The sequence below is a fragment of the Epinephelus lanceolatus genome, chromosome 7 (genome assembly GCF_041903045.1).
Source record: "Epinephelus lanceolatus isolate andai-2023 chromosome 7, ASM4190304v1, whole genome shotgun sequence".
Lineage (NCBI taxonomy): Eukaryota > Metazoa > Chordata > Actinopteri > Perciformes > Serranidae > Epinephelus > Epinephelus lanceolatus.
In genome coordinates this window covers 28,982,087-29,003,000 of record NC_135740.1, presented here as the reverse complement: position 1 = coordinate 29,003,000, position 20,914 = coordinate 28,982,087, and the positions used below count along the sequence as shown (strand labels likewise).

The 20,914-nt window shown below is 37.8% G+C and overlaps 2 protein-coding genes across 2 annotated transcripts; one reads left to right on the top strand and one right to left on the bottom strand.

The window, feature by feature from the left end:
* Positions 1-1,716: 1,716 nt before the first annotated feature.
* Positions 1,717-9,314, top strand: stard14 (START domain containing 14). The gene is made up of 6 exons (XM_033633182.2): positions 1,717-2,120; positions 2,201-2,348; positions 4,297-4,400; positions 4,608-4,725; positions 4,807-4,859; positions 7,120-9,314. The coding sequence occupies exons 1-6, from the start codon at positions 1,959-1,961 to the stop codon at positions 7,327-7,329; spliced, it is 795 nt and encodes a 264-aa protein (XP_033489073.1). The 5' UTR covers positions 1,717-1,958; the 3' UTR covers positions 7,330-9,314.
* A 144-nt stretch (positions 9,315-9,458) lies between these two features.
* Positions 9,459-19,081, bottom strand: pdzd11 (PDZ domain containing 11). Its single transcript, XM_033633183.2, has 6 exons — positions 18,929-19,081; positions 18,243-18,350; positions 15,254-15,394; positions 15,024-15,122; positions 14,687-14,747; positions 9,459-11,423 (listed from the first exon to the last, which is right to left on the bottom strand). Exons 2-6 carry the CDS (start codon positions 18,333-18,335, stop codon positions 11,389-11,391), a joined length of 429 nt encoding a protein of 142 aa, XP_033489074.1. The 5' UTR covers positions 18,336-18,350; positions 18,929-19,081; the 3' UTR covers positions 9,459-11,388.
* Between the last annotated feature and the right edge of the window lie 1,833 nt (positions 19,082-20,914).

The window sequence follows — 20,914 nt, the reverse complement described above, 5'->3', positions numbered from 1 at the left end:
GATATTTAATACTCTATTGTTTCTAAAGCTGGGCAGTGTGTGACCTTGACCTGGGGAACCCACTAGTTGTTATTTGTTTGTGAACGTTGAGTGTTGTTACTGTATTTTGTGTTACTGTAATTGAAGCATTATCGAGCACAAGAGTTTCCTTCGAGACAAATTAAATTGAATTGAATTTAATTGAATTGAATAAAGTAATTAAAATGAGTGCTGTCTTTACCAGCTGCAACATTAAAATAATACATAAGTTTATCATTGAGGTGAGGAGATATTTTGTAATGGTCATGGGTCAGAGTAATTTTTCGTGTTTGCGTTGTTTTTGTATTAAAAGCTTGTAGGTTATTAGTTATGAAAAAAATCAAACACTTACTAAAAAGTCCAAGATAATAGCATTGATTTGAGTCAACTTTTAGCTAGCGAGCTAAAGCCATGTGGCAGCTAGCTTAAAATGTTGAGGTGTCAAGAGGTCAGCTGGGGATGGTTGTCATAGTTGTGTGACAGTTCAGGAAGACAGTCAGCATGGCAAACATGTAGTCCATATGTTCTCGGGTGTTATTGATCACACACACACACACACAATGTCGCTTTTGTTACTCATTAGGAAACAATGTTGTATCTAAACAGTTACATACTTCAACCTCGGCTGTTTGACGTTTTAACAAAAGTATCTGGTCACATTGTGATGAAGATTTATCTGTTCCAAACCCACTGTTTCATTTAATGTGATATTTATAATGAATTGATATGATACAATGGCTTCAATAAAGGCTAGATTTGTTTCAGACCTGTAAATTCCTTCATGTTTCTTCTCATTAAAGAGCGTAATTCAAACAAACAATCACCTGATTCAAATTCATGGTTTAAACAAGAGGCTTATTTGGTTTTTCTATAGCCTATTAAAAAACTAAAAAGTTACATATTCTAAATCATTTTTTCCCCATGAAACCCCACTGATAACTATATGGACATCCCTGTGATGGCGTTGGTTGTCATAGTGTGTCATAGTGTCTTTGATGATTAATTTCTTTTTCTTACAACAAGTTGTAAAAATAAAAGTGATACCCATTTCAAGCCAAGACTTTAAGCTTTTATTTAATGTAGGAATGATTACTGAAAGATGTTTTGGCAATTCACACAAGAGTAAAAAGTGTGACAACCAACCCCGGTCTCCCCTACTTAAAAAATATTTCGATGCTGATTCTTTGGTACTTTGAACTGACTTTTACTTAAGTAAAAGATCTGAGTACTTCTTCCACCACTGGTTATTTAAAATACATTTTTTAATTCATTTAGAAATATTTCACCAACAGATGTCGGAATCAACTGTAGACCCAGTCATGATGATAAATCCAAGCTTGAATTATTATTTTTTATGTAACACTTTTATTGTTGTACATTTATAATCGTGATGATCGCTGCATTTATCAACCCTGAGCAATTCTCACCCACCCACTCCCCTGAGCTGCCCACAGTCCTCAGCCTACTTACTATATGTACCCTTGTTTGTGTCTTTCACACTCCGTGACAATAAAACACCACAACACTGCTCCTTTTATGAATTCACTCGGTATCAGTTCAGAAGTACAGTAGCTGTGTGATAGTTTTAAAACAAGTACTTTGAAACTGGGTTGAGTCTTTCTTTGTTTCTGTGAGAACGGGGCGAACTGTTCTTTTAAACGCGCTACCTGCGTAACACACCTGGATTCCGGAAGTGCCGTGACGTCAGCGGGAGAGGTGTTGGAAGGCATGGCTGAGGAATTCAACACAAAAAAATCCTGCTCGACTTGATTGGTGATCGGCTCGCATATATTCGTGTCGCCAGAGGCAAAGAGACACAGAGGACTTAAATCTCTTCACACACACACACACACACACCTGAGGAGGACTGAGCAGGTGACTGTCAGATTTATTTACGGGAAGTTTTTTATTAAGAAGAAAGTTTTTAAAGCTATTCAAAGATGTCTATTTTACCCGACGAGGCGGTTTTTGCTGACTTCAGGAAGCAGTGTTTATCATCAGAGAACTGGGCCAACAAGTATGATAAGCACGGGATACAGGTGTGGGTCGAGGTGTCTCCTAAAAATAAAGACAACAACGTCCCTAAAGTGCACAAGATCAGGGTAAGTACACATTAACTTCTCTCTGTTAGGACCTCAGTGTCTCTGGGCTGTGAACCTGACATCACACTCATGTGTTGCAGTGTAAGATGACCATCAAAGATGTCTCAGCCGCCACCATGTACGACGTCCTTCACGACGGCCAGTACCGTAAGAAGTGGGACCCCGCCATGTTGGAGAGTTATGACATTGCCCGGCTCTCTGCTAACGCTGATGTGGGCTACTATGCATGTGAGCACTGTTCAACCTTACCACATTTACCTGTGTGTCTGTGTCTCACCTGAAACCTCCACCTGACTCAGTTTCACCTGTTACACACCAGGAATGCAGATTAAGAGTTTGGTTCTTATTTAAATATTATTTGAAATATATTTTATGGATAAACAGCATAAAAATAATACACGTTAACATATGCCAGGGGACTAAAACAAATCTTACATCAGCTCATTAAATGTTACACAAGGTGCACATGTTCTTATTTTTAGAGTACTGAATTGACTTAATCTACTGTTTAAGTTCAATTTCAGAAATAAAAAGGTTTTACGATTGGAAAATTTTACATATATATGAGATTTTGCAAGTAATACAGTCAAATAAATGATAATAAGGGGTGAGTAAAAATACCTAACAATACGTTTTCACAAGAAAGGGAAAATTCAAAATCAAAATACAGGAGTATCGATGAAAATAGATGGCATAAATATTCTGGAGTCAGTTGACAAAATGAATGGACCGTTCTGCATATTGAGCACTTTAACTTTTAGTACTTAAAATATATTTTGATGCTGATCTTTTGGTACTTGAGTAAGATTTTGGATGCAGAGATTTAACTTGTAACAGTAGTTTTACTTTGTGGTATTACTGCTTTGGGTATTTAAAATACATTTTTTGAAATGTTAAAACAGATTTTTGCAAGTAACTGAATCAAATTGATGACATAGTATTAATTTGTTTTGGTAGACTGCATTTTTATAAGAAAGGGAAAATTCAAAATCAATAAACGAGGAAATAAAAGAACAGACATCTTGCCAAAAAATACAGGAGTGGAGACAAGATTAAAATAGGTGGCATGAATCTTCTGGAATCAGTTGATAAAATAAGCAATCCACAACAATTTCCTCCTAAGAGATTACCTTTTATACCAGTGGCAAACCTCATAGTGGCCCTTTTCCCCCTTTTTTTTATGAAAATAGAATTGGGGGGGGGGGGGGTGATCCTACTAATGATATTGATCCTAGTGATACTCCTGCATTTATGGGTATTGTGAAGTGGAGTGTATGTGGAGAACATTAGAGGAAGAAAAACCAGCCATCCAGGGTGCAGTACAAAAAAGATTATTATTCAAGATTTTAACTTTAACTTTACTGCCCCACAGATTGGGAAATTTGTCTTGTGCCCTACACCCATACTGCAGCCATAGAAATACAACGCACACCATAGTACATAGACAAGTCAACATTCTACCCAACGTAGCAATAGGAAACACAAAAAGATAAATTAATAAATAATATCATGCGCGGAAAATGCCTTTTACAAAAATGCAAAACAGCACATTGTCATAACCCAATGCCAGTTCTAGCTTCATCTGCTATTGTTTAAGAACTTTATAGACAGAGGTATGAGTGAATCTCCATCAGAGCGCAGCAGCTCCGTTTGTCTCTTGTTCATGTTTGTACCAAATATGCTCGGCCCAGCACTGTTTTATACTGTTTATATGGAAGAGTAGTGCTGTTTCAAGGAAGTACAGCATTAAAGTCAGCGCTGATTTTTTGATTTTATGTTGTGACCTAGTCCTTTAGCATCATGTTGATAAAAGGTGGGGCAAATTCTTTGCAAATGACAGAGTAAAATGCACCTTAATTTGAGCCATTGTAAAACAATTATTTTCCCATCAGCAAACTCTTCTGACTCTTGTTACTCAAACTAAATTTGCTTTTCCTCTTCTACATCATGCCGTCTCCTTTAACTTCCTTGTCTAATACATTAGAATCTCTTTCTTCTCTCGACACGTTTGTGCGCCACTGAAGCCCTCGGGAATGAAGACTGAGCGCTCTCCCGTTCCACCAGTGTATTTATTGTCATAACAAAGGAGCACTTGTTGAGTGTAAGGTTGTGCACAATGAAGAAACCCAAAATAACCAGGTGTTTATGGGTTCTGTTTTTTTTTTTTTTTCTGCAGGGATTTCTCCAAAGCCTATAACCAACAGAGATGTGGTGACTCTGCGTTCGTGGCAGGTGAACGAGGACGAGTACATCATCATTAACTTCTCAGTCAAACACCCGGTACGACGACGACACCTCCTCCACACACTCCCACTGTCTTTGAACGTGACATTTCTACATTTCTATTCAGTTAAACAAGCAAATAATCAACAATGAAAATAACTTAGTTGGAGCTGTAGTTTTAGCCAAATTGCATGACGTGTCTGTGTTTTTCGGGTAAATTTAGTTTTTCTCATTGCTCTCCAAACTGTTTTTATTCCACTCCAGAAATACCCTCCTCGCAGCAGAATTGTGCGGGCCGTCTCCATCCTCACTGGCTATTTAATCAAGCCCATCGGACCAAACAGCTGCACCTTCACATACCTTTCACAAGCTGACCCCAAAGGTAAGACCAACACTATATTTTCCAAACTGAGAGTTCCTGCTGAACATTTTTGGAGCTCTAACATTCATGTCTTTGCTCCAGGTTCTCTTCCAAAGTGGGCAGTGAACTACGCTTCCCAACTCCTCGCTCCAAAGGTACGTACCGTAACGTGTCGCAAACTCTTTTCAGTAAAGGTTGTATTTACTTGTAGTCAACAAGGTGATAAGGTTAAAAATACACGAGGGCGTGTGTCAGGCAGGCAATTAAAAAGCGTGTAATAGGTGTGTGTGCGCATAATGGAGTGAGGGTTTCATGTGTCTTAAAGGACAATGGTAACCATAGAAACCCAATTTAAGGGCCTGTCCTGGTGAGTTTGCTGACAAAGGAGTATCTCAGCCTGAGTTGTCGCTCTCTCTCGGCAGAACTCGTTCCCCAGGTTTCATATGCTCCGCTGACTGAAACTATTTAGAGCAACGTGTGTGAGTGAGAAGCCGCCATTCAGGCTTGTGCCTTTAAACTAAACCAAAACATTGACCTTCATTACCTACTAACAGTACGGAGCCCAAAAGTTTTATTTACTAATATCAAACAAGAATTGACAGCCAAATATTACTCATGAAATATTTATACAAAATGATTCAAGAATTCATTTACTTTTAAAACTGCCTCTTTATTAGGAAATGAGTGCACACAACATATTGATAGTCAATTAAAAATGAATTAATAACTTTTTGTACAGGCTCAGTTGAACATTGCTATAATAGTGTGTGGTTATAACCAATCCAACAGCACACCTGGATTTGCATCACTGCACACCAGTGTACCGCGGCACACCATTTGAGAGCCACTGTCGTAAGGGAACAAGTTTGTTATCTGTGCTTTAGTTATCCCATTATCTTGCATGCATACGTTATCTTGTTTGCACAAGATAATAAGTTGTGCTCACAAGGTGAAAAAAATACCACGTTATGGGACTCTGGGGGCTCCACGTGACAGTGAATCTTTAAATTAAAATCTTCATAAGGCAATATAACACATATCTCAGGGCTGGCTTATTGGTGAACGTTCAAACTGGGAATGAAAATAATTTAATCCTTAATTGTAGGTCACTTTAAATCATTTTGAGGCTTGCTTGTTTTAATTTGAGTGACTGGAGCAGGGCTGCAACTAATGACAAATCATTGTGGATTAATGTGGTGATTATTTTGGTCTATAAAGTGTTGAGACCAAGGTGATGTCTTCCAGATGCTTGTTTTGTCCGACCAACAGTTCAAAACCTCCAGATATTCAGTTTACTGTCACAGAACGCTAAGAAAACCAGCACACCTTTACAGCTGCGGGGCTAAAACCTTTTTATTTTAGCATTTTTGCGCATCAAACCCTGTAGATTGATTTAATATAGTTGCCCATTGAATTTTCTGCTGATTGACTAATCAATTAGCCGGCAAATCTTTTCACCTCTAAACTACAGAATTACTGACGGCAGAAAAAACACTGTTATGTAAGTGAACTGTGTCATATTTAAGAGAGGAGGGGTCCTTTATTGTTTGACCTTTTGGTTGGGAGAAAAACGGCCTTACAAAGTCATTGCCTAATTCAGTCGAAGCTGCAGTTTGGTTTGATGAAGCAAACTTATGTTCAGTATTAGTTTTGTTTGACATCGGTGGATGTCAAGAATTTATGTGCCTTTTTAATTTAGTCTTTGTTAACGGCTTAACCCTTTGAAACCTGAACAAATTGGTCTGATTTGTTTTAAAAAATATGGGAAGAAGGCAATGAGCAATGAAAGAGGGGAAAAAAAACAAAATTAGCAAGAAATTGGTAAAAAGAGAAAATTAAAAACAATAAATTAGTAAATGACCTGGAAAGAGTGCTCAAATTGTTATTATTCTGTGACATAATTTTAAAAATAATTAATAATGTAATCACAGTAATCATGTCAAATATAGTTTTCTCTAGTTTGATTTTATCATTATTTTTTTGAAAATTAATATTTTATTTATTTATTTTGCAATTTGTGAGACATTTTTTTCCCCAAGTTGCTTATTGCCTTTTCCAAATGTTTTTGAAAAAAAAAAAAATGCACCACTTTGCTCAGGCTTCAAAGGTTTAAATACTTGCAAAAGGCATCTAAAAGCAGCACAAGAAAAGTGATGTCACTCCAGGTTTCAAAGGGTTAAATATGAGTTTACTATTAATTTTAATCTTTTTGTGTGTGTTACATTTAACACGTAATCGTAGACTTTGTCAGAGCTGTAAATAGTGAGACTTGTGTAACTGCCTGCCACATAACCTGTTGCGTAGTATTTTGTGACCAGCTTTATCTCCAGCTTTGTTGACTGAGAATGAAGGTGCGGTATGTGTCGGACTGCAGCCCTTTGATAATGGTTTCCTCTCTTGAACCGCTCCTTCCAGGTGATGAAGTGTGTACACAAGGCAGGACAGAACTACCCAGAGTGGAAAGAGAAGAACTCTCCTGACCTGAAGCCCTGGCTGTACCCGGAGCAGAACACATTGCCCATGATGGACCCTGCTGAACTGTCGATACAGAGAGGCGACTCGCTAGAAAATTTGGACGAGAGCTCAAAGGTGGAAGTTCAGCAGGACGGCGAGGACAGCAGTTAAATCTTATTCGAGTGATTGAGTGCGGCAGAGAGATCAGGAGACTGTATATACTCACACATTCAATAAGACTTGAAAACTCTGACTCTCTGTGATGTCGCCCTGATGCTCTTGAATATTTATCCAGTTTTCCAAATCAGTGCCTTTTGGGATGAGCAAGAGCATGAAGTGTTTACAGCTGTCTTTGCAGACGGAAATGAGCACAGATCAAGTTGCCATTCACCTCAGTCCATGTTGAACTAAGCTAAACATCTCACCAGTGTTTGCCACCAGGCTTTTAAAACGTTTTTTGGGAACACTTATTCGGCTAGTCCACCGACAGATAGTTTATGGAATATCTAACAGTATTTGGAACAATTCATGACATATTCTCAAAATAATTTAATGGGATTTGAACTAGTCACGAAATCTATGCTGCATAGGTCGAGTGACTAGTTTAAGTTCAACTATATTATTCTGAGAACATGTAGGTATGTTCATAAACCGGGGCCGCATCATTGCCAAGCTGGCATGCGCCTACAGTGTACCAAGTAGGCAGAGTCTGCACACGATAGTTATCGTAGCCGGCAGATACGCCATACACGCTGCTAAATTGCAGCAGCAAGAGCAGCGTTTAAGTCACCATGACCACATGGACCAAACAAGCACAAGTCAAGCTAGATTGATAAGACAAAGAATTGATGAATGTCACGTCTTACTTCATATTGTGAACATCGCTGTCCATGCAGGCAATTATTTGGCAACTATGAAAGCTACCACGTCTTGTGCGCTAGTGTTGTTTGTCCTGTCTGGTGACACTTACATGGTGGCGGCCACTGGCTGACAGATTACACTCTGTTTGAACCGTTTTCCCGGCCCTTGCCATTCCAATGGCGCAGGCCCATTCTATAGACAATCTAGTAAACATCTACAGAATAAGATGAAACGGTTCAATCAAATCTCAACCTAAAAAACTGTCAAAATGTTACCAATACTCTATATACCTTATGTAGGCAGACTATCCTAACTAAGTGTTGCCCCTTTTTGTTGTCCAAGTACAGGCTTGGAGGTGTCAGGTTTAAATGTGTCACAGTTACAGCACTACATTTACGATGGGCCCTCCGTCACGATGTTGTTTTAGTTGCAGCTATGTAACATACACACATTTTAAATGAAGAAATGGAGCACGGTTGTCTACTTTGTCTTTACAAGTGACTGTGAATAGTTAAAAGTAGAGTGAAGTGAAATTATTCTTTTCTTTGTTGAATGTCAGATAAAAAGTCATTTTTTATTTTGTTAAATCACATTATAATATGGCTAGTTGCAGATAAAACATCCTGGGATACCATAAAATCTATTACAGTGAACAGTTCTGGGCATCAACCTTGAATCTGTTTTTCAGAAACCCAAATTTTAGCGTAGTACAAAGAAAAAAGAAACTTCACAGTCACTATATTTGCTTCTAATTTTTGGATTTAAATGTGAAGATTTTTACTCATGTTACTTCTAACCCTTGGGTAATTTAAGTTAGTCATGATTAGTAAGCAACTGTGCTGTTTGTATTCTCTATGTGTAAAACAGGAAGTCAGTTTGAAGGTTCGTTGTGTTCATTCAGATGTTGTGCAATCAAAGGGTTAAGCAATGTAATTCTTATTATAAGTTATACAGACCCTGAACTTGTATTGGCACTCAAGGAGGAGATCAACTGTCGATCCCTGAGGATTAAAATCTAGTGAGGTTGTATTTACATGTAAACTGTACATAGTAAATTTTATCATTTGAATATCTCTTTACCTGAAGGATTAGAACGACCAAAAATGTTTTATTTTATTTATTTATTTGAAGTTTCTGTAAGCTCAGGTGAAGGCATGGTGGGTGGAGAAAAGACCAGGGAATGAAGCCGTGCAGGCCGAGCTATTTTGTTTTTTCTTCATAAGATATTTCACATTGAGAATGTTCATGGTCTTGACTTTTTAAATAAACCTCACAAGGTTGATGTGCTTTGGTAATCCCTGTCGTTGACTGCATTCCTTTCAAGATGACAATCGGTCTCAGGAGGAACCAACATACAAAGTCGAGCAAGTGTGAAAACAGGGCAAACTGGTTCATTTCCAGATGGTTCTGGCTCTTCAAGTACAAAGACAAAAGGTTACTGGGGTTTAAAACTTTTTATTTCTTTTACCATGTCAATGTCATGTTCATTGAAATTCTGAAAAACACTTGAAGATCAGTAAGTTCATCTGATGGAAAAGTTATGTGTATGAAAACTATTAGTGTACAAAAGAATAAGACGGTGTTCAGGTGAAACAGGCGGTGATTTGCACACAAACAAATGCTTTATACGAGCATACTGCAGTAACATCCAGAGACATTCAATTGTTTTCTATAAATGTTTGAAAGTGTGCAGATTCACTTTGTCCAAAGCTTGTATCAGCTGATTTTACTGATTAGCACGCCTTGAACCACAGAGGCAAAAATGATAAAAGTACCTGACAGTCTTGAGCTGGAATAAAATCCTGCCAACATCAGGGTCTCAACTGCACACAGATAAACAGCATGTAATGTGCTGTTATCATGCACTGTTATCATGCACTGTAACTGCATGTTAGAAGTTATACTTGTCAACAGTTTGGCCCCTCAAATATACAATTCGTACATAAAATATCATTCAGCCCATAAGCAGGTCATTTAAAACATATATTGTATGAAACATGAACATGATTGATAATATTTAAAGGGGCTCTATGCAAAATTCAGAGCGCATGAGTTTGGACACGGTTCTCAACATGGAGGTGTCTGAGCAGGTGGCTAGCAGCTAACGATGCTAACAACAGCAACAGTGCTGACAGAGCTAACATTTTTAACCAGGGACAAACCTATATGTGTAGCCGAACTTAGTTTATCACAACAAACCACCGAGAAGCTCAGATTACAAACTGCCGATCCATCTCACGCTCCATTCTACCCTCACTCATGAACAAGATCCCGAGATACTTTAACTCACTCCCAACCTGAAGGGGGCAATCCACCGTTTTCTGGCAGACAACCATGGCTGCAGACTTGAAGGTGCTGACTCAGGTGCTCAGCAGCACCTTCACTATTTATTTACACAGTAAATAGTGGTTTGCTACTATATTAATGCTCTGAATGTCACGCACATGCTCGGTCCATAACAGCAGTCACTGAAATATATTTACACAACTTGATATTCCCTAAACAACTTTTTTGTTAAATATTTAAAAACTGGACGTACAGTTTATTCACAGTGATTCTTAGAACAGTGTATTTACCAGAAGTCTTGCACATCATTTGCTCTTACATGAGGCCCTGCTGTCTGTGTACCATATGTGTCAGTGTGTACTGAGGTCCAAGTCATAAGTACATTTGTTACATGTACATACACCCAGTTGCCAGTTAATGTAAGAAACATACAAACAGTGATATGTTGCTGAAAGTTTTAGGAAAACACCTTTGAGTTTAAATGATTCTATCAAACATTATACCTTTTCATGATTGTAGGATTTACTGTCAGCTGACTTATTGCATTAGTTTTAGCTTGGCGTACCTAATTGACTAAGAACTCAGCGTATGTGTCTTAACTTTATAGCAGTATCATCAAGGCAAATGTGTACAGTAGACACAAGTCCTACTCTGTACTCGATCAAAATATGTCTAGTAGAAACATCCAATTACAGGGCATGAGGAAAAGCGAAGATAAAACGATTACGTTGGGTCTGTAAATGTTAAAGCTTGACTGGAAAAATATGCATCAGTTCCATAATTTATAACGTGAAATGTCTATATTAAGCTCCTGTTTGTACTATGACTGCCTTCACTTGCTGTGAACACATCCTGATGGAGTAGAAATCATGTATCACAGTAGACCAGGGAGCGCTCAGATATCTGGGTGAGATGAGTATATAACAGAGTATATGTTGCCCTTACATGGAGGACTTTGAATCAGGCTGTTAGTCATGCATCAGTCATCTTGAAGCTGAGACAGAATGGAGGCCAGAGTCTGTAGGAGGAGGGTAATGACGTGCAGTGACGCGGCTGTCCAACTCTTTCTCTCTCTGCTGCCACCTAATGTACGGTCCTCTCCTTCTGTCTTTGGTAATCTGATAGAAGAACACACAGAGAACAACACTGTAGTACTGAAAGGGAATTTAATTATCAGACCTCCTACCAGTATGATTAAATTCTGTCACTCCAAAGCATGTCTTTTTGTTGTTGAAGACGTGCAGTGAGATCAGACAGATAGTTATCTCAGCGACAGCATGTGGGTACTGTAACATGCTGGCAGCGAGGTGCTGACAAGCTTCAAATTCTTAAGGTTTGTTCCCTCAGAACGAGATATGTTATTTACAAAAGCCTTTTTCACACATTCATTTTTCACTGTCATTCTGATAAGGCATGTAACACATCACATATGACGTATACTGTAGTATGAGCACACTGGGGGATGATAAAAGGGTTGCTCTATCATGCCCAAAGTGAGTTAGGTTCTACTTTACTTACTAAATCTAAAGGGGTAGTATGTAGGATTTAGTGGCGTCTAGCAGTAAAGTTGCAGACTGCAAACAACTGAACACCCCTTGGTTCACCCGTCCCTTTCCAAGTGTGTAGAGAACTGGCAGAGGCCATCAGGTAACATAAAACCACAGAGGCCCTCTCCAGAGTCATTGTTTGGGTTGTCCGTTCTGGGCTACTGTAGAAACAAGGCAGTGAAATCTGGTGGGCTCACAATGTACAGATATGAAGGACTCATTCAAGGCTAAAGAAAACACAACAACTCTTAGCTTCTGAGGTCTGTACTATGATGCCAGTTCATCTTACCCAGAATATCTTTTCATTATCTGCCTTGACTAACCCGTCACATTGGTCGTCTGGATAACTGGTACTACAAAGCTGGTTATCAACTAGTTCAGTCAACTCTGGGTTTCCTATCCAGCCACGAGCACGTTCATGTGAAAGCGGGTGTTAATTACGAGCAACATCATCAGGACCATGAATGAAGTACACTGCTTCATATCATATGATATGAAACGGTACCAAAAGTGTCTGACAAGGGATGTACAGGGGACATGGGATGCAAACGATACTCTGTAATGTTATAATGGAAAATGTAATTGCATTCATAATAACTGGATCCAATTAAAAGTGTCTGGATTACTCTTCTAATAAAATATTATCTTCGTTATTCAAGTTCTCATCACACAGGTGTCTCATTATTTTAAGTTGCAGCGATGGAATCAGAGTGTAAAACAGCAACACTATCACTGCAGACTAAAATAAACTTTGCATAAGTTGAAATCCTGCAAAAATAATGTGTTCAGTGTTGTTAATGATCTCCGTGTTTGTTAGAAGCTGTTTTAAAACCAGTGGAAATAGAGCCCTGGAACAATGAAATGATTCTGCTGACCTCAAACAACATATAGGCTAACCTTTTTTACCTGAGACTCTGCTCCAGAGCAGGTTATCTTACCCAGAGTTAACCCTGAAGTTACCTCGCTAACTTCAAATCCTGCTCCGTATTACAGGCCTCTGGTGAATATACACTAATGAAAACATAATTATGAATATCAAGTTACATTTCTGCCAATCGATCTACCTTATGCATTCACATGGATGCAGGCAGACAAATAACATCTTCTGGATGGCACGGGAAAAACAAACAAAGAGTCCAATATGTTGTGATGGTGATGTCGTATTGTTTACAAAGAATGGAATAAAATATATTAAATTAAATCTTCTTTTTTTTTGTCTACAATTTTATGTAATTCTTCTAGTAATGTCCATTGACTGTCCAGATCACCCATGTTTCTCCTCATGTGATGGACGTACGTAAAATCTGGTCTGTCACAGAGGACGCCAAAAAATGACAATACTTTAACTCTGGACTTCAATGCCTTCTAGCGTTACCAGTATTCTCTGTCCACCTCACCTGATTTTACCACCTGCTCTTATCCACTAAAGTAGTGGCTCCCAACTGATGGGCTGCAGTCCAAAAGTGGCTCACAGATCCATTCTAAATGGACCGCAAGTGACTCGCAAACGTGTCAAGTTTGTAAAAAACACACTTTATAATAGTGTGCGGTAAATTTCTGGTACAGAGCTTTAACACTGAAGTGCCGTTTCCTGCTGTAGAGTGAGTGAGAGAGTGGACAGCTTATCAGAGACAGCAAACTAGCTTGATGACATGGCCAAACACAAGTATGACACTGAATATATCAAACTATGTGGACACTGAGCTAATGACCAGTTGGGAACCACTGCACTAAGGTAAGATCTGGTTTGCTGTCTTCCATCTGCTTGAATCTATGTGAATGCAGCATAAATTGTACACACTGATCCTTTGACATCCTATGTTTTCTGATGCTGTTAAAGGTCTGTTTGTATCAGTAGACATTTTTAAACAAAACCAGAAAGCAGGGCTACATTTTAAATCATAATCTGTCCAAAAACACAAAAGGCTAATTTTACACATACACCTCAAACATCTCAGTTCCTGTACATTAATTTATCTGTTATTTAAGGTAACAAGATACTGATTAGGCCATTAAAGACAAACTGTGTAGTCAATCAAGTCAATCAATAATGCTAAATGCTAAAATAAAAAGAATGTAAATTGCATTCACAGACAGTGGGTATTGATAAGCCATTAAGCACCATTACTACAACTGTATTATTACAGTTATTATCTGACAGGTATTTTTTGTTTGTTTTTATCATCATGAATAATTTCTTTCATCCTATTTCCTCTCCACTGTAATGTGTTAGATGTCATGTGTTCCAAGGCTTCATTTCGTTACTCAGAAAACATCTGAAAACAACATCTGACTCTAATTTACAAACAACATCTGACTCTAATTTACAAAGACTCTTAACACTTCATTGTTTGTGGCTTTTTTTTGTTAAACTGTACATCTTCAACAATTCTGTCTGGAACTCTTGTTTGATTATGCAATCTTCGTTTTTATCTTTATAGGGGAAGTATCTTCATCAGACATTTATGGCTTCTAAACCTCTCCTGCACAGTGTTTTAAATTTTAATTTCCTTTTTACTGTATTTTCTGTACTTGTATGTGCAAATAAACTAAACTAAATTTGTTTCCTCCAGTACCAAAATTAAAAGTAAATTAGAAATACTACATTAATAAAAAAATGCTCTGTAACATTTTTGATTTCTATATACAGAAATCTCCCAAAATATCTTCACAATGAGCAAGACCAAAAATGTTTTACCTACATGAATGAACATTTCTAGTTCCACTGTAAAGCAAATGGTATAGCAGATATTAAATCTGGAGTATGGACTCTAGTTACATGACTAAAAGATTGTTGTCATTCTCTGGATATGATTTTGTAGCGTCAGACTTACTGTAAGGAAAGAAGCGGACCCTCATCAGTATTTCTCGTGCCGTCTTCAGAATCTCTACAGCCTAAAGAGAAAGAAGAAATTAACTTACTGCAATACAATAAAACAGCGTTCACCTATAAAAACTGCAACATTGGGCTCATCTCATTAAGACACCATATACATTCAGTAAAAATCTAAGTATTAAAATATGTAACAGGCATGTTCTAAAATAAAGGCCCATTACACACAGATGTTTTTCAACATATTCCAACTACAGTGAAGACGTAGTGTAGGTACTGAATAATATGATGATTAAAATCTTCGTGGCTCTCAGCATGAGAGTTGTGCTCTGACTCACTCTTGAGTGCTCAATGTCCTGGAAATCAACCTCATTCACAGACAGAACCTGGTCTCCCTCTTGCAGCCCTGCTCTGTGGGCATCTGAGTCTGGGACCACCTGCCAACACAACACATCACACACATGCACAGAGATTAGAAATCACAATATGGAAACAGTCAGTCAGCAGCACAAGAAGTTCAAATGCCGGTAAAAGCTGAATGAGTCAGCATGGCTACACACACACACACCTTGGATATGAAGATTCCCAACTGTGACGCCTTGCCCCCACGGATATTGAAGCCCAGCTGTGCTCCTGGAGGTTTCTTCAATACGATGGTACGAGGCAGGAACTGGGTGAGTTCATTGTTGTAGTCAGGGTGATGAACTCGCTAAAAATGTACAAAGAAAAAGAAAAGCTGACGAAGTATGACCAGAATGGTGGCATGGTTTCCATTAAGACCATGTGAGCTTGATTCTTCTTACACATCTTGACTTACTAACAGCAATCTGGGACATCACATACTAGAGGATTCAAACGTTTCATATCTTTCCACTGCGGTGAATCAGCAGAAAAGGCAGACTGATAAAAAGATCTTAAGGTCCGCTTATGTGTTTTTTGTTGAGCTTTCAACTGCATCACATCGCAGTTCACCTTTGGGTTCAGATTTGAATGCCTTCTTGATCTTTCTTCGCCTGTCAACTGAAACCTGGTCAATGACTTTGACTTGATTTTTACTCTGATAGCCAATTGCTGTTTTGTTTCTGGTGCTGATTGAGTTTCTTGTCCAGAGAAACACATGGGATTTGGACTAAATGGGCTCTTTGTGAAAACACGTATTAGAAACATTAAGGACATTCAATTTAAACAATGACAGGGGTTATGGGGCTTTTGCCAAACCACCCCCTACACCCTCCCCCTACCCACTTTGACTCTGTTTCCACATTCATGCAGTTGGTATGCTACATTAAGTGCCATCCAAAACCAACTAGTAGGGAGTGGCAGTGACCCTGCAACGATGCCGACTTACTGACCACTTGTAACGCCTAATTGTGTTCGTCATGGGAGACATTCAGTACAAATAAAGTTCCATACAACTACCCTTTACAAATGTTAACCCCTTTAACTAAGACCGACATTCAATATTGTCCTATAGTTGTTAACATGTTAAAGATCACACTGTATTTAGGATAAAATATCACCTTCTCTAGTCTCTGGAAAACGGTCGCTTTCATTTTAAAGTGTTGTATATTGTTAGTTACACGAACTGTTGCAAAAAACAAGCAGCCTATAAATATCAGAGTTAGAAACGATAAGCTATTTACAGAAACAAGAAAAGAAATGCCACCAAAGAAGCTCAGGGGTAAGTTTTATTTGTAATTTTTTTTTTCTAAATTTGTATCTACTTATTTATTTATCAATATTTTTTTTTATTTAAGTTATTTCTTCTAATGGCATGAGGATAATAAACAAACATTCAGATAAACAATAGTGGCTCAAACAGATCAAATATCAGGGCCATAAATACATAGAGAACAACAAACAGGTTTAAGTTACATTTTTCACTATAATTATGGAAAGTTTCAACAGTTCCTTTTTCGGATGCAGAGAGGGAAGTTTGTCCCAAAGTTTGCCGCTATATTTATACTCAACACTTCAATGAAGTGTATTTCTTAAAATGCTGAGTTTCAAGTTTAGAAACAAGTCCTGTTTCTCCTCTGAGGCCAGAAAAAAAATGGTTGCTACTACATTTCATCCAGCTCTGGATTATGGTGATTTGTCGTACATGAATGCATCTGCACATTGTTTGCACATTAGATACTGCATATCATAGTGCACTGAGATTTGTTAGAAATTGTAAAGCCCTCACTCATCACTGTACGATTTATTCCAGGGCTGGTTGGCCATCTTTGACCTTTCATAGGCTCAGTTACTGACATTTGTTCAGTTGTAAAGCCAAATTGGGTAAACTTCCATAATAGATTTTCACTTTGATTAAACAGAGATCTGATTGTAGCTACAGTCTGAGATCTCAAGATTTAGTTTTGCTGTCTGTTCCTAGTGCATGGACATGCTCTGCTCCTGTCGCTTGGAACAACCTTCAAAAAGATTTGAAACTAGGTGAACTGGTCTTTTTACCAGACTTTAAAGCTCTCAAGAGTACAAGGATGAATGAGTCGGTTGGGTCTTGTCATTGTGCGTAGGTGTTTTAGTATTTTTACATGTTACTGTATATCTTCTATGTTTTTATTGTGCAGTTGTTTGGCTGTGACTTTTTGTGTGCTGCTGTCTTGGCCAGGTCTCCCTTGTAAAAGAGATTGCTGATCTCAACGGGACTTACCTGGTTAAATATGGTTTAAATTAAAAAAATAAAATTCAGCTGTGAAGTAAGGATAGACCGATACATCGGCCGGCCGATATATCGGGCCGATATTTGAGTTTTTTACTTGTATCGGCATTGGTCGATACGCGCGTGGGTTCGCGGATTTATTTTTCCCTGGCACTTTTTTTCATTTGAAAGTATGTGGTTAAGTTGAACAAAGCCGTTGAATCCTACTGTGTACAGTAGTTGTTGTTTTATTTATGCTTCAGCTTAAATATTTGTTTATTTTATAAAGACATTACTGGAAGATTTAGGAGCACTGAACTCTTTTTTTATTTGAATGTATAATAATAATAATAATAATAATATTCTACCTGTTCTGCCTCAACTTTCCATCGTGTTTTAGTATTTTTTACTGTTCAATAAATGTTTCTTATTTTAAACTTGAGACCTGTAATATTTGTTATCATTGTGTCATTTTTTTTTATGTAAATTGAGGAAGCAAAAGCAGTATCGGCCCCAAATATCGGCTCAAGAAAATCGGCAGTCCATAATCGGTCATCGGCTAAGGGTGATGGAAAAAAATCGGTATCTAAATCTAATCCTAAAAAATCCATATCGGTCTATCCCTACTGTGAAGGAGACTACAAACACAGTTACACTGTGAGGGCGTGGAAGTAAGGAGGGCCTGATTTGGGAAAGGCCCATGATCTCATCCCCAGATATCACCACCTGTTATCATGCTGTGATGGCATCTGTGCCATCTCCATGACAACTGAGAAATCTCCACCCCCAGATGAAGACCTGAAGATGCAGTTGAAAGCTTTGGAAAAGACAGTTTAACTCTGTGCTCCTTTTTTAATCTGTCAAAGTTATGGAGTTAAACTCAAGTTGGTTCTTCTCATATTTAGCATACCTCCTGTGGAGCTATCCATGCTGGTGGGTTCTCATAAGAAGGCAGGAATACCACCGGGAGCTGGTAGTCATCATAAGGAATCTTCTGATCCATTTGTAATGGCAACAACTTAAGCAAAAAAAGCACAGTAAGTTACACTTGAATGAAAAGTTATTCCTGAAGATTTGGTGCAATGCTTGTTATAAGAAAACAGGTAACGGCTATCTTCAGGAGTCTGTATCATTACAAATCAACGCTAGATATATAACTTACATTATGTTAATTACAGCATAACAACGAGCAAAGAGACCAAAACATTACACCGTTAGCTCATTTTCACGTTACACGTTTTACAACAAACCTGTCTCCAAAGAGTAAAGCTCCTGATATAATACAAATCCTTAAATCAACGTGAATATACTGAGGTACATTTGGATCAGATGAAAACGATGAATTGAAGTGAATCGTGCTTTAGCGGACAGTGAATAACTTCACACTGCAATATGCAAACAAGACGCTAGCTAACACTACCGTTAGCTTACTAACGTTAGCTAACTCATAAACGAGCCTTCTTCGCTCTCTCCATTACACACCTTCAATAAACTAACATTCACTGCTATCATCATGTGAACTATAACGATAGGGACAGTGCATATTCTGAGGATAAAAACACAGAGAGACACCCATAAAATAATGAATTGTCTCACCTGCCAAGCTGAAGCTAGCAACAAGCACTTTTTCTTGTACTAATGGACGCCTGTTTCCCAGTGCACCACCGCCACCTACCGGCACGGAGTAGTTACGCCATCATGCAGTCCACCACAGTGATCGCAGAGAGGTGTACAAAACAGTGTTAGAATAAGTATTCAAAAATGTTTACACAAGTAAAAGTGTACCACAGTGTACAAATACTCTGTTACATGTCTGAGTCATGCATTCAAAATTTTACTTAGGTAATCTATCTGTATCTGTATATACTAACTGCAAAATATCGACAATAATATGTGCAATAATGTAAATTCTGCCACTCAGCCTGTCTGTTCATTATGATATCCTGCTTTTATTCTTTACTGCTTACAATCAATCACTCAGGTGCATTATCAGTATTGTTAAACTCTGCAATATCTATACTTTAATCAGTCACTAATGTAAAATAAGCCATTCAGTCTTTGTCGTTATTATATTCTGCTTCTTTATGATGCTTCTTTATTATATTGCTTTGTGTTTTCATACTGTTTGCTTATTTTCCTGCTCTTGTGTTGTACAGTTTACTTATTTTATGTACTTTAATTTTTCTTTTGCACTTTCCCTTTGCTGCTGTAATGCTGCAAATTTCCCTGCTGTGGGATGAATTAAGGATTATCTTATTTAAAAATTAAAAAATATATCCATTTATTAGCATAAAAGTATAGCCGAGGCTACTTTAAGTACCAAAAGTAAAAGTACTGATTATGCAGAACGGCCCCTCCCAGAATAACACGCACTATAAATATTATATTATTGGATTATATTAATGGTGCATTTATGTGCACATGACTTGGTAAGGATGGGGGGGGGGGGGGGGGGGGGGAATTGTATTTACATTATGTACTAATGGGTAATAACTGTTAATAAAGTCTTAATTTACAATGACTGATCATGATTTATTTGAAATTATCACTTAAATGTAATCTTTATATATTGCAGGCTAGCTTAATCCATAATAAAACATTGTATTTGATTTATATTTTGTATTAATAATCTGCAAAGTAACTAACTGAAGTTATCAGATAAATGTTGAGGAGTAAAAAGAACAATATTTGCCTCTGCGTGGAGCAGAAGTATAAAGTAGCAGAAAATTGAAATACTCAGGTCCAGTACAAGTACTATAAAACTGTGCTCAAATACAGTTCCTGAGTCCAAACACCTTGGGGAAGGAGGAAGACAGGTGGAGGTAAGTTTGTGCTCACAAAGAAACTACTATTAATACAAAAACAGTTTGCTCATGCGGAGTCTCTCTTTATCCTTTAAACTACACAATTTACTGCTGCAATGAATTATTAATCGATTCATATTCTACTTATATTCACAGGTGGACACCAAGGTGAAACAGCCTGGCGTCCTTCCCGAGAACCATGTGCTCTGCAAACTGCAACACAAAGTAACAGTACTAAATACACATGAAATCAATTAACTCAATAAACCTTTTTAAAAAACTGTGTTTCATTTAATTTAATACATGCTGAATGTGTGTTTTCAAATTATTTACAATTTACCATTATAATTTATCATTTCATTTATCCTCTTATAAAGATAAATACAACTTGACAGACTATGAAAAAGACAGTTGCATGCAAACACCAAGTGATGTCAGCTCTGTTACATACATCCCATCTGTGCAGTAACACATCGCTTATCATGATAATTTCCAGTCTCTTCCAGTCTTCCTGAAACACCTATTGGTATTGACTTTTTTCCTAAAGTTGAAGCACAGTGTTTTTACAGCAGGACCAGTGAGCGTGTCGTTTTCTTAAGTGCCTCAGTTCAAACAACTCATTTCACTCTAAGTTGAAATGACGTGGAACAATGTGCCTTCTTTAAATGATGTGTTGCAGCGACAACATAATGTCTCCAAACATGAGCTGAAACCTGTTTAAAAGAACCACAACAGTCCAAGTCAGTATCCAAGGTGGAAAGCTGCAGCACTGACTCTA